We start from the raw sequence: 12460 nt of genomic DNA, 5'->3' as shown, positions 1-12460 counted from the left end.
GCAATCACAAATCCACAGGTGGAGAGAGTTATTTATGCTGCAACTGCAAGTGATGTGCTCTCTCATTTAATGAAGCATCGTCTTTTTTTTTAAAAAAAAAAACATAAATATTTCATCATATGAATCTTAGGAACCGCCATTTTTTTTTTTTTGAAATAATTTCTCGCAGGGCATCCAAGCAAAGAAACAAAAATTAGGGTCGGCCAGCTCTGTGAGTTAGGATTTATAAAATGGAACTGGAATTATGCCTCAAAACTAGTAATCCATGCATCATATTCAAAAGAATGTTCTAGAGCTCTGCGACAAGTTACAGAATTAACCTTGAAAATGCTAAACAGTAAGAACTCTTGTTTGCATTGAAGGCATTTTATCTGAGATTTTTCTATCAAAAAACATTGATATGTTTCAATGCAAACGTTTAAACTGGCTGATTTGGAAATGGGCAAAACACCAACCTGTTTAATGAGCATATGGAAGAGACAAAGTTCTTACGAAAGATGAGAGCAATTAAAGAAGAATTAATAAAAGTTGTATAGCAAAGAAACTAGAGGTCGTGAATTAAGCATGCTCATGCAGAGAACCCCGTGATGCTGCTATGTATTTTAATCTCTTCACGCGGCCAGGAAAAACTTGAGAAGAAAAAATTGCAGCAGGAAACCACAGAGATTAATATTCACGTGTTGTACGTAGAGTCCTCCTGCCATAACTGAGCGAGTGTAACTGTCGAACTCTACTGTAATGACTGTAATAAAATGGCACATGTACGGTTTCTTCTCCAATCTAATTTCACTTATACAGTTTGAATCATTTGTTCAGATGGCTGTAATCAGATGTCTTTATACGGTTTGAATCAAGTTTTGATGATTTTAATATCTTTATGTTTGACTAATTTTGGGATGACTAATCTAGCTCCCCGAAAATTTTTAAATTGCTATCCAGATAAATTAGAAAACACTCGTAACGAATGATCCATCAATCCAACGTACTTAGGTATCCATTAATTTACCGAATTTGAGACTTGATCCTTGAATGGTTGAGAAACTAAGGTATCTGTCGGTGTACTATTGTCCAAAGGCATCTTTATTAGTGGAAGGCCGAGACATTGATTAAGAAAGAGCATTTCATGGTATGCTGGGTTTGTCTACGTGTGTCACGGGGGCTGAAAGGTTTCAGAAACTTAAGTTGTGTCACACGATTTGGTGTTTGGTTCACGAGAGCAAGGGAATGGGTGGGGGACAGGGAAAGGGACAACATATACACGCATCAGACGGCCAAATGTAGATGTGAGAAACTTACTTGGGAGTGAGGGAAGTGTGGGAATTGGAGGTAGCAGTGGAGAGTAGTGCCTGCTAGTTTTAGGATTTGGAATCAATCCACTGATTTGGATTTGATTTGTTGGATGTCGGCATAAGTAATAGGGGCCCGAGTAATATTCTAATGGCAGGCGTACGTGTCAGAAGATTGCAGGCAAATTGGAATCACCAACTGCTCGTTGCCAAAAAAAAAAAAAATATGCCTCAGGCATGCTTTAGTTCTCGTTCAATCCAACAGGATGAAACACAAGTGCTTGATCCGGTTTAAGAAAAATTGGAATTTTATGGATTTTAATTTGGATGATAAAAATTAAACGCACCCAACTGGTTACAAACCGAGCTCCCCAACATCTTGAATCAATCTGATTCAACTTGTTGAACCAGTAGAGAAATTGAAAGGTTGTTTGATTCACGAAATGAAATTTGACAAGTAGAATAGTGTCTTTTAAAAAAAAACAATATTGACAGATTAAGTATTTCTAAATTTAACACCGAGATTAAAATAGCATTTCCGATTATTTTGTAATTAAAGACAGAAATAATTATTCAGTCACAGTTCACAGAATGGCTATTTGTTAAAAACAAATATGTTGTTAAGCGTAATAAAAAGGTATATAACACAATCAATCTGCATGAATAAGACGACGTTTCATAAAAGTGATCTGCAGTTTTGACACCAAGAGAGGTGGTTGTTACAAGGGGCTGCAGACAGACGATAATAGCGATAACATCAACAAAGAAATATAGATTCGAGGGGTTACACGTGCCAACAAACTTAATAATAAGAGGAAAGTTTTTCCCCAAATTTTACCTCATAAACATACATCAGCTATTGGCAATGACATGACGAGGCAGATCACTGTGCTAAAGAGGTACATTGCTTTCTTGCATGCTCTGGAACCAACTTTCCTATAATTCCCGTTGGGACTCCCTTTAGTTCTGTTTGATCATCACGCAGTGCCAAAACAATATGATTTTACCACACGATTAATAATTTGTGATGATAAGCTTTCCAGTTATTCAGACTTACCATGAGGCTTGAAATTAAAGAGAGGAGGTAAGCATCGGCCATTTGGTAGACGAGCATTTGGATCTCGAAGTTCATCAAAGAATGGATGAATCAATGCTTCCAACTGCACGAAAGACAATTACTATGGTGTCCGTTTCTTTTCATTTGCGATGCAGTTAGGTATACAGCCTTGGATAAACTACGTAAAAGATATTCTACAATATACTCACAGCAGTGCTCCTCAAATTTGGCGAATACTGAAGTAGCCTAGACACAAGATCTACAGCTTCAGGTGGCATTCTCTTATGGAAAATCTGACAAAATGTGATAAAGATATTACTGAAACTGCATGTGGAGCAGTTATATGAAAACATGATATGCTTAACTTTGAGAAACAAGCACGATAGAACTTTAATTACAAGTGACATAATCTTGTATAGAAATCAGTGGAGGATTAAATCTATGCAAGCAATCGTGAATATTTGGGACTAAGACAGCAGCTTGTTGATGTTAAAAACCAAATGGAGCCTTGATGGATATACCTTGTGCCATGGGTGAGCTTTGATCTGGGGGAATTTGAACTCATTGTAATTGGGATTCATGCATTTAATTTCTTCTCTTGTCGGGGTACCCAAAATCTGGACCATGGGAAACAATTGACTAAAACAGATGACATTAAAAATGCATAGAAATCAGACTTAGGAAAAATGAACAAAGGTACCTTAATAATTTCTACGAGTTGATCAACTCCACTGTCTCCAGGAAAGAGAGGCTGTTGATGACTCCAAAGGAAATTGTCAGCATGGCTGAATTTTTCTTTCAGAAAAAAAAAGAGAGTATAACTAAGTATTATACCTGTCCTAAGAGGAGCTCAGCAAGAACACAGCCAGCAGACCAGATGTCAATAGCCGTTGTATACTCAGTGGCACCAAAAATAAGTTCAGGAGCTCGATAGTATCTAGAACATATGTATGATATATTGGGTTCCCCTTTGACCTGTTAAGCAAACAAATTTCAAAATTCAGACAAAGCTACTAAAGAATGCCTTCTATAGCCCACAACAAGAGATGAATACGTACCAGAACTTTGGCACTTCCAAAGTCACATATTTTTAGCTGGTGTGAATGTGGGTTAACCTGTTACACATAGTGCTAGTAACGTTTAGGATTGATAGCATATGACATACAGACGAACATACATAAGAGCATCCATATCAGATATCCTATTCAAATATTTTACTCTAAATTTTAGATAGGATAACTAAAAATCCTTTGCATCAGCTACCCTATCTATTCCCCAAATTATGTATTTATGAACAATACTTCTCTAAATTTAGGAAATGAATTTCATTCCCTAGACATTATAAAGGAGATAGAATAAATAAGGAAGTCGATATATGATGTATTGAAAAGTGGATATCCAAATTTAATAAAGTAATTTTTGACCCTAAATTATGCATTTTGGATAAGGAAGCCGGTGTGGATGCTCTGACATCCACATATAGTGTGACATGCATAATGTTACAAGGGATTACAATAGATGAATATTTCATATAACATGTGAATCTTTATTTCAGTTAAAAGCCAATACAACAGACTCATTAGTGCATTACATATGCCATAAGTGATTGATATATCCATATGCATATAGCATGCATAGACACAGCATATCAAACAAATACGAATCAACGTATACCCATTATCAGCCGTGAAGTGATCCACATAAATATCAACATCAAAGCAATCCTACTATATTTGTAACCTATTGAACATTTTATGATCACATGGATTTGACATCTTTTGTCTCTTGATTATATGGTCCACCTTTTTTATATAAAAAAATGTCTCTTATGCATATTCTCTTCACAAAGTATCAAGCAAGCAGATCTTAGCAAACGGGAGCCATTTATCCATAAAAAAATGTGGACAATATACCAGAAGATTTTGTGGTTTGATGTCCCTGTGGCAAACTCCAATGCTACTGTGTATATAGGCCAATGCTCTACAAATCTGCAATAGGAAAGAAATAATCGGATCCATGCTTTTAGAAGTTATTTCAATTTGTTCTTCCAACAGTCATAAATAATTAGGTACTTTATATTGGCCACTATCTGGACGCGACACACTCATCAAACAAATGGGCCAACAGCCAATGCCAAATAGTTACCTTAAAAGGACAACTTTTTCAGGAAAATGAAACATGGAAAGGAGTTACACAAGTTTAGGATTACCTGATACATGTAGAGCTTCACATATATCAATGGCATGCGCTGGTTCATTTTGTTATAATGCTTGATTACTCGATGAACAGTCTCAGGTACATACTCAAGAACCAAGTTAAGATAAAGTTCTTCTTTGTCAGTTGTCGAAAAGAAACAGTGTTTCAAGCATACAACATTTGGATGATCAAGAAGGCGCATTGTTTGCAATTCACGGTTCTTATATCTTTTGTCTTGAAGAACCTTTTTTATAGCTACTGTTTCACCTGTCTCAAGACACTTGGCCTAACAACAGGAGAAAAGTCATGGGAAAATATCAATGGAGCAAGGATAGATATGCAAAACTGCAAGTAGTTTGAAAGATCTCCATTCTAAAGCGTCTAAGGCTATGTTTGGTGAGGGGTAATCAGCCAATCAAGATTATATTACAAGATTGATTAGTTTGTTTGATACAATTTTAAAGCTGTAATGTAATGTAATGTAATCTGAATTACAAAAGGCAAACAACATGTAATAAAGTTTTGTAATCTGAATTACAAGGCCAGCAACATGTAATCCAATTACATTCCAAGCCCAATTAGATTACAAGTTTGATTACATTACCCCTAACCAAATATAGTCTAAGTAGCATTTAAGTGTTATGCTAAAGTTACCTGGAATACAACTCCAAATGATCCATGACCCACTGCCCGCTCAGCCATGTAACTTATAGTCTGTTGGCATTCAGTGTTAGTAAGTAACAGATAAAATGAGACTAAATGGAGAACTGCAGGGAAAAATATTTGACCTGATTGTTGAACTTATTAGTTATTATACCCATACTATGGATTAATGCTTGTAAATAAAGAATGTACCTGCTTTGGCTGGCCATTTCTGCCACCTATAGTTGTCACAATTATATGGCCCGTCTCTGTCTCATTTCCATCAATTACAGTAGCCTCCACATCCTAAATTAAAATAAAATGAAGATCAGATATACAAATCAACCTTTCAAATACTTATAGTTTATATACTGTTACTCACTTTGTCATCTCTTATGTGCATATCATTCATTTCATCTGGTAAGTTATCCATGGAAATACTACTACCACTAGCATGTTTTTGCCCTGATGTGGGTGCCATTGAAGCCATCCAGTATTCACTTTACTCAATTCAACATAAAAGTATATATCCTAAAAGAAAATGCCAGATAGAAAAGGATAGTATCAACATGCTGGACTAGAAGTGTTATTTCAAGAAAAAACTACGTGAATTCATGCAATGCTAAAAAATTGTGCAATCACTCAAGAACCAAGCACCAAAAATAAGTTCAAATACAAGCATGTGAATAGGCATACACTCAATTAGTAAAAGAACCTTCACTTGTTCCCCAAATATACATTATATAGAATCTTTACATACGAAGATAAAAAATTCCAAGGAATCAGTATTACCCCTATATCAAAATCAAATAAAATTGATACTAGAAACATGACGCCAGCACTGAGGATACATATGTAGAGCTTTCTTCGATCCATTTTGTGTATAGGTTTTTACAGGTACAGAATAATAAATAGTAGATGTCGAAATTTAAGTTCTTAATTTTTTTATCAAGCTAACCATTGTTAATTTTCAGCAATAATTATTAGCAAGAGAGGATATGTATTAAAAACTTCCCTTGTGACAATACCATGGGTGAAAAATAGCCCTAGAAACAAGATATGGTCAGAAACAAACTAGTATGAAAACAACATTAACAAATTTTAGCAACTACAACAGTATAATAACTATTAATAGTTGCCAAACTAGCCTCCATCTACATTTATACAGGAAAATGATTACAAACAAAGCTGCCTGCATTGCAAAGAAAAAAATCCTGCCATATGTGGAATACAGATGAATGATTGAAAGATCATTTCAATTGGCCATCTAGGTCCAATTTGGATTACTCAAAAGACAATCCGAAGAAAATCAATGCCTAGCAATAATCATCCCGGATAGATGAGACTAACTCACTTCAACAACAACAATCAAACATTATCCCACTAGGTGGGGTCTGCTATATAGATCATTTTATGTCATTAGGTTTTATCCCCTACTACATCATAAATAAATTTTATCTTGTTTTAATTTTGCTAACCAAGTTTTTTTGGTCTTTCTCTTCCTTCCTCGTTTGATGAGCACATTTATCATAGTTTCACATCGCCTAACTCGAGCATTTATTGATTATCTAAGTATATATATATACTATCTTAAACGTGTCTCCCGAAGTTTTCCCTCAATAGGTGCAACCCCGATTTTCCATCTAATATTTTCATTCCTTAGTTTGTTCATCCATGTATGTCCGCAAATCCAACTTAACATTCTCATCTCTATAATACTATATTCTACTAATGAACTTCATATAACATAGCAAGTTTAACCGTTATTTTATAAAACTTTACTTTAAGTCTTAGAGGTACTTTATGATCACAAAGAACATCTAACACTCTCCTTCATTTCAACCATCTCACTTGTATTCTATATAAGACATCTCTCTCAATCTCTCCATCTTTTGCCACAAATAATCTTAAACTCTTAGACAACTCGTCATCTTCTTTCTTAACAATTATCTCATTACCTATAATATTATTAAACTTAAATTAGTCGTCAGACTAACTGACTTCAGCTTCGAGAAGATTAAATATGTAACGATGCCAGTCCCATGCAAATAAGTGATTATATAGACAAAGATAAGCTAAAAGATATTCAACATTCAATATCAGCACCATATTAGTCTAGGACAACACATATTTATTAATGTAAAACACGAAACAAAGAGCACAAAAAACTACCATTAGCAAAAATTTGAAAACAAGCATTAAATTCTGAAACAAAGGCGCACATATCGAAAATTCATAAACCCAGACTCAGGATAAAAATAGAGTGAACTAAAATGACATTTGAGCTTTGAATTCTCATAATTGACGAGATATCAGAAAGAAAGACTTTTAAAGAACATCCTATAAACAAGATCCCTTTAGTCCAGTACTAGAACTCTAATTAATTACAGATCTACATACACACGGACCAAGAGAAAGCAAAGAACGAGGTACCAAGGAATACAGCTCAATCAGATGGGAAAAAAAACAGATCTGAAGAAGAAGATGCACAAACATCCCAAATGACTAAAAAGATGCAAAACAAAAAACATTGAGGAGAAACGCTCACCAGATCGATCTCAGATCCCAGATTATCAAACAAAAAACAACGAAGAATACATTAGGCTAACAAAATGTGATCGATTAATTCATGGATCCCCGTGGCTTTCCTTCTCCAGCCTCCTCCTAGGGTTGGAGGAGAGAAACGAGGGCGGTGTGAACGCGAGATCGGACTTTCGTTTTACTTTTTCTCACGCGCATTTTTCTCCTCCAATTTTTCAGTTTTTTTTCAGTTAAGCCCCTGGAAGCATGTTTTCATTTTTTATTTCTTTTCCATTTTTTCACAATTTCGTCGTCGTAAGAATTAAATTATTATTATTTTTTTAATCTACATGAACGGAAAGAAAAAGAGGAGAATATATATACATATATAATTTTCTTAATTTAATTTATAATAGATTTTTTTAATTTATTAGTTTGTTAGAAAATAATTAAAATTATCGTATCTTAAGACGTAAAATCTCTCAACTTCGGCTTTTATCTTCCAGCAATTTACCAAAATGTGCTGGTGGTTTTGTATTTTTCTTATTTAAGTATTTGATTTTGAAATTGTCCAAATAACTAGCTTTATTGAGTTCACTGATAACAATTGGAAACCTTCACAGGAGCCCAACTTCAGTGATAGAGTCATTGTGCTCTACTACTTCGCATTAGATTCGTGTGAGGAGCGCTATAAAGGAGCTAGCCTCCTTTGATGGAAATTGCCTCGATGAGAAGATGATTGAAGGGGTGGCGATGAACGATTAGAAAAACCCTAGTTGGGTCGACCTCGACACAAAGGGGAAGGGTGTCGATCTTCTAGAGGCGAGTACTAATTTAGACGAATGTGGGTTTGATGAGCCAGGAGGAGAAAAGATTGCGTCTTGGTAACCAAAAGGACAAGCTTAATAGTGCTAAAGCGTCGAAAATTATCAAGAAGATATATGAAGACAAGAAGGGTGAAGAAGTAGTGGGTGTTGGACCGAGACGCGCTAGAGGGGGGGAAGAATAGCGCTCGTGGCTATTTTGTACGTATCGGAATCGAAAACAGCGTTAGAGTAATTAAAGCAGCGGAATTAAAACAAACAAACACAAACAGAAGGACACAGAGATTTACTTCGTTCGGAGCCTGAGGCGACTCCTACTCGAAAGCCCGCGATCCTTGATCGCTTCCAGTGGGCAACAACTATAAGCTCGATAAGAATTACAAATTACAACTGTAACAGCAATTAGAATAACTTTGTACCGACAACTTAAAGAAGAGAAAAACGAAGCTCCGGGTCGTCGGAATGTTACAGCAGCACTTCGGAATGACTTTGTTAGCAGCACGTTGAAGGAAGAAGGCCTGGAACTTGATTTATTGAAGTGCTGGTCGAAACCCCCTTATAAAGGGTGTTCAAGGCGCCTTGAAGGCTATTCAAGGCGCCTCCATGCTGCCTGGTCTTCGCGTGGATCAAATCTGATCTGGTCGAAGTTCATCTGCTTAAGGCGCCTTAAACCTCACTCAAGGCGCCTTCCAAGGCGCCTTCTGCCTGCTTCAAGGCGCCTCGCGCCTCCAAGCTCCATGGAGGCGCCTCGGACACTGTTCATCCGAGCCTTTAGGTTGCTCCTTTGCACCTGCAAGATACGTTAGTCCCAAACACTATCCTGCAACACAAAGTTAGCACAATAAACATGATAAATGAAGTATAGACAGTCTCCGGACTGTCCGAGTCTGACTTCGGGTTTCCAACCGAAAACCCTATGTTGACCCGACGCCTACTGTTCCCTCTACGGGGAACGCGTCCTCACCTACTCCCCTCAGGAGAGATTACCTGATGTCAGTCCGGTCCTCCAGACCGATTGGACTTTCCGCCTAGGGTTACCACCCCCTAGGACCTAGGGTTACCGCCCCCTAAGGTTTTTCTCCACCTAGGGTTACCGCCCCCTAGGACCTAAGGTTGCCGCCCTTTAGGGTTTTCCTCCACCTAGGGTTACCGCCCCCTAGGACCTAAGGTTGCCGCCCCTTAGGATTTTCCTTCACCTAGGGTTACCGCCCCCTAGGACCTAAGGTTACCCCCCCTTAGGATTTTCCCTTGTCTAACCGCAGTTAGGACTTTCTTGAAACCTTATTTAACCACGTTAGATAACAAGGAATCTTAACTTTGAATCCCTTTGCCATTATCAAAACTGAGGTTTCGATCGTCGGATGCTTACTGCACCAACAATCTCCCCCTTTTTGATTATGGCAACCGAAATTCAAAGTTAAGTAAAAATGCAATAAAGATACGCATAAATAAGCACAGGCATAAATAAAGCATAGGCACATTCACAACAAAATTTTCGTTTTAATTTTATAATATTCTTTGAATTTCTTCCTACTCTCCCCCTTTGCCATATATCAAAATACCCAAGAGAGTGAAGAAAATCTGGGCCTTAACTTTCAAAGATAATTTTCAATCTTATCTTCCAATCTTTTAATTTACTTTTGATAGACACTTAGTTTTTCTTGTAAGACTTTTAGATAGGTGAAATTATAATTTTGAAAGCAAAATTCTTCCTTTAGTTTGAGAGATACTTTTAGCTGAGATAAAGTTATTTTGTCTTTAAACAGTAACTTAGCAAATTTTTGTGATTTCAAAAAGATTTAGTTTTTTTTTTAAAAAAATTTATTTTGATGAAATTTTGAGAATGCTTTGGAAAATACTTAGCATTTTCAGCAGAACTTAGCATTTGAAAACAATTGCTTTGAGAGATACTTAGCTAAATTTCTTTTTTTGTTTTGTTTTAAACACTTTAAAAAGTACTTAGCTAAATGTTTTTGAAAACAAATATTTAGCTATATTTGAAAATACTTAGCTATGTTTTCAGCGTAAAAATGATTGCGTTGAGAAAATATCTTGCCAAGTAGCTAAGTTTAGAAAATAGTCTAACTAAGCTTAGTTAAAGAAGACTTGATTAAGTACTAGGCTCTGAAAACATTCTAGAAGAGTTGTAATTTAAAAGCCAGGTCATAAATAATTTTAATTTTAAAGTTAAGTTAAAAATAACCTGAATTTTTGAAGATAAGTAAAAATAGTTTTAAATTTTGAGGTCAAGTCAAAATTTTATTTTAAAGAAAAACTAATTTTAAAACCAACTCAAAATCACTCCCCCTTAATTAATGCATTTTAATAAATTCTTTGAGTTCAGGAGTCCAAGCATGAGAGGAAAATAAATTATTTTCCTATCTTTCCATCTCACTCATTTTAGATTAACAAGCATGTTTAGCATATGAGTGAGTGTGAGATGGAATTTACTTTGCAGTTGATATAAAACATAAGTTTTGAATTTCAAATAATTTTTTTTTAAAGATTTTTAAAGTATTTTTGAAATTAAGTTTTGAAAAGATTTTAAATGATTTTGACATTAAATTCTGAAAATATTTAAAATGATTTTGAAATTATTTTTCAAAAGATTTTTAAATAATTTTGAAAAGATTTTTAAATAATTTTTAAATGATTTTTAAATAATTTTGAAATGATTTTTAAATAATTTTGAAAAGATTTTTTAAATAATTTTTAAAAGATTTTGAAAAGATTTTTAAATAATTTTTAAAAGATTTTTAAGTAATTTTTAAAAGATTTTGATAAGATTTTTAAATAATTTTGAAATTGATTTTGAAAATATTTTTAAATAATTTTGAAATGATTTTGCAAAGATTTTTAAATAATTTTGAAAAGATTTTTTAAATAATTTTGAAAAGATTTTTAAATAATTTTGAAATGATTTTGCAAAGATTTTAAAATAATTTTGAAAAGATTTTTTAAATAATTTTTAAAAGATTTTGAAAATATTTTTAAGTAATTTTTAAAAGATTTTGAAAAGATTTTTAAATAATTTTGAAATGATTTTTAAATAATTTTGAAGTGATTTTTAAATAATTTTGAAAAGATTTTTAAATAATTTTGAAATGATTTTTAAATAATTTTGAAAAGATTTTTAAATAATTTTTAAAAGATTTTGATAATATTTTTAAATAATTTTTAAAAGATTTTGAAAAGATTTTTAAGTAATTTTTTAAAGATTTTGAAAAGATTTTTAAATAATTTTTAAAAGATTTTGATAAGATTTTTAAATAATTTTGAAATTGATTTTGAAAATATTTTTGAAAAGATTTTTCAAATAATGAAATTAAGTTTTATTTGAAAAAATAATATTAATTATAAATCTATTTTTGAATTAATTATAGTTACGAGTTTAATTCTGAATTTGAATTTTAAATTCCTTCGTCATCTCACCCAATCTAAATTTTCAATCAGGTAATCCTACGATTGTTGTGAGATGAATTGAGGTTCAATTTAAGGGTTTAGTTTTAACTTTGTGTTAGATTCAGTTTTAGCTTTGGGTTCAACAAGTAAGCATTCTTTGGATAAACTTCTGGGCTATGGTGAGTCACAAGGAACTCATTAAAGTAACCATGTCTTCGAGGTTTTCCAAATAGTCCTACCCATTGAACTTAATACTAAACCTTGGTCTAACTAGTTAGGATCCATTTAAGGGTAGCTTCGGTCAGTTCCACTTGGCCAAATGCACCAGGTCGAAGCCTTATCTTCCTAGACATGCGATGCCCAAGCTTCCCTAACGTACTATCATCCAAAAACTTCACCAGTACCCTGGGTCAAGTTAAACCTAGCCCATTTTATCTAACCTTAATTACCCTGCCGGGTAATCTACTCTTGTTTTACCCATTTCGGGTAGATTAGGTTCAGTTACCCTGTCGGGTAGTTCAGTTGGGGGTGCC

At 34.2% G+C, this 12460-nt stretch overlaps 1 protein-coding gene across 2 annotated transcripts; it reads right to left on the bottom strand.

Annotated features, from left to right (window-relative positions):
• Positions 1 to 1942: 1942 nt before the first annotated feature.
• Positions 1943 to 7935, bottom strand: LOC121985996 (shaggy-related protein kinase alpha-like). Of its 2 annotated transcripts, XM_042539746.1 has the most exons (13): positions 7730 to 7933; positions 5564 to 5712; positions 5395 to 5487; positions 5194 to 5253; positions 4553 to 4825; positions 4257 to 4331; positions 3402 to 3458; positions 3178 to 3318; positions 3044 to 3094; positions 2865 to 2960; positions 2553 to 2636; positions 2344 to 2446; positions 1943 to 2252 (listed from the first exon to the last, which is right to left on the bottom strand). In XM_042539746.1, exons 2-13 carry the CDS (start codon positions 5669 to 5671, stop codon positions 2170 to 2172), a joined length of 1224 nt encoding a protein of 407 aa, XP_042395680.1. In that variant the 5' UTR covers positions 5672 to 5712; positions 7730 to 7933; the 3' UTR covers positions 1943 to 2169. The 2 variants fall into 2 exon arrangements, with proteins under 2 accessions (XP_042395680.1, XP_042395681.1); XM_042539747.1 differs by lacking the exon at positions 4553 to 4825 and having other exon boundaries at positions 7730 to 7935.
• Between the last annotated feature and the right edge of the window lie 4525 nt (positions 7936 to 12460).

This window comes from Zingiber officinale, chromosome 5B, assembly GCF_018446385.1.
Source record: "Zingiber officinale cultivar Zhangliang chromosome 5B, Zo_v1.1, whole genome shotgun sequence".
NCBI lineage: Eukaryota > Viridiplantae > Streptophyta > Magnoliopsida > Zingiberales > Zingiberaceae > Zingiber > Zingiber officinale.
This window is presented reverse-complemented; position numbering and strand designations above follow the sequence as displayed.